General features: G+C 65.3%; 1 protein-coding gene across 2 annotated transcripts in view; it reads right to left on the reverse strand.

The window, feature by feature from the left end:
• Nucleotides 1–1,322, reverse strand: part of LDHD (lactate dehydrogenase D) — a 4,432-nt gene that overhangs the window by 2,548 nt on the left and 562 nt on the right. For both annotated transcript variants that reach the window (XR_826196.1, XM_010850743.1), the window contains exons 2-5: nt 1,100–1,212; nt 743–884; nt 395–536; nt 129–288 (exon numbers count right to left, since the gene is read on the reverse strand). Coding sequence is in view for 1 of the 2 variants with exons in the window: in XM_010850743.1 (XP_010849045.1) it covers nt 129–288; nt 395–536; nt 743–884; nt 1,100–1,212 (557 nt within the window). In the remaining variant the exon portion in view is untranslated. The remainder of the gene's footprint in view (nt 1–128; nt 289–394; nt 537–742; nt 885–1,099; nt 1,213–1,322) is intronic.

Consider the following 1,322-nt stretch of genomic DNA (forward strand, 5'->3'; position numbering starts at 1 on the left):
TCTCTGAGCTTGAGCCGCCGGGGAAGCCCTGCAGTTCCCCGGCACAATCCCCACCACTGGACTACCAGCTTGGGCCCGCAGGACAGTCTCAGGTCTCCCGGGGGCCGCGGCCGAGAGAGGGCGCTCACCGGAAGCGCCGGCCGGGGCCTGCGGTGTGCAGACGCTGCCCGCTGGGCAGCACCACCTCCAGGTTCAGCACGTTGTCGCGCATGGTGCCGTAGCGCACAGAGTTGGTGCCCGAGGCTCCAGTGGCCGCCATGCCACAGAGAGAGGCGTCTGCACCTGGGTCTGGAGGGCAGAGGGCAGCTTGGTGCCCGCAGAGGGGTCCCACCGAGCCTCAGAAACACCCCGCCCCCAGAGAGCCCGCCAGGCCCGGGGAAATGCCCCAGCCTACCCACAGGGAACCAGAGGCCGCTGTCCCGCAGGTGAGTGTTGAGAGCTTTGCGGGTGACGCCGGGTTCTACCACCACAGAGAAGTCTTCGGGATTCAGCTCCAAGATTCGGTCCATACGGGTCAGGTTGATACAGACGCCACCCTGGCGGGAGGCATGCAAAGAATGGCTGCCCTAGGTCTTCCTCCAGGAGGACCTCAGCTCGTGGCCAACCTCCCAGCAGGCGGACCAGAGCTCCAGGATGGCTGGTAAGGGGCGCCGATCGTGAGCGTGGTGGAGGAGGCCGCCGCCCATGTGACAAGTGTGACGGGAGAGCCTGGCCCGAGGAGGAGGCTATCCGCAGCTCATACCTGGACCGCGCAGACTCCACCCTCCAGCCCGGTGCCTGTGCCGAAGGGGATGATGGGCACGCCTTGGCCATAGCACAGGGCTGCCAGCCGGCTGACCTGCTCCACATTCTGGGGCCACACCACAGCGTCCGGAGGTTGGCACCTGCAACCAGACCCTCAGCAGTGTAGGGGTGTGTGGTACCTTCAGGTCCTACTCATGTTTGTAGGTATTGCAGGGCCTGAGGCTGCGCAGTGGGTAGAGAACACCCTTCTTGGGGCACAGAGGAGAGGTGGAGAATGCCAGAGCGCCCAGAAGGGTGCCGAAGACATCCCAGGACCCTCACTCCCCAGGGGTTCTGATGTGGAGGGGGTACCCACCTGTGCATGGACTCATCGTGCCCGTGCTGCTCTCGGACCACAGCCGCGGTAGACACGTAGGGGCTCCCCACAACTGCCTTCAGAGCCTCCACAAAGCCCGCGCTGAGTCTGCCCTGCAGGGGAGAAACGCACGTTGGCAGGGTCACTCAAAGATATCTGGGGCCACCTGTCTGGTGGGAGGGGAGGGGTGGGGCTTCCACTGCCTGTGAACAGAGGCACCCAC

This window comes from Bison bison, unplaced genomic scaffold (assembly GCF_000754665.1).
Source record: "Bison bison bison isolate TAMUID 2011002044 unplaced genomic scaffold, Bison_UMD1.0 scf7180017864295, whole genome shotgun sequence".
Taxonomy (NCBI): Eukaryota; Metazoa; Chordata; class Mammalia; order Artiodactyla; family Bovidae; genus Bison; species Bison bison.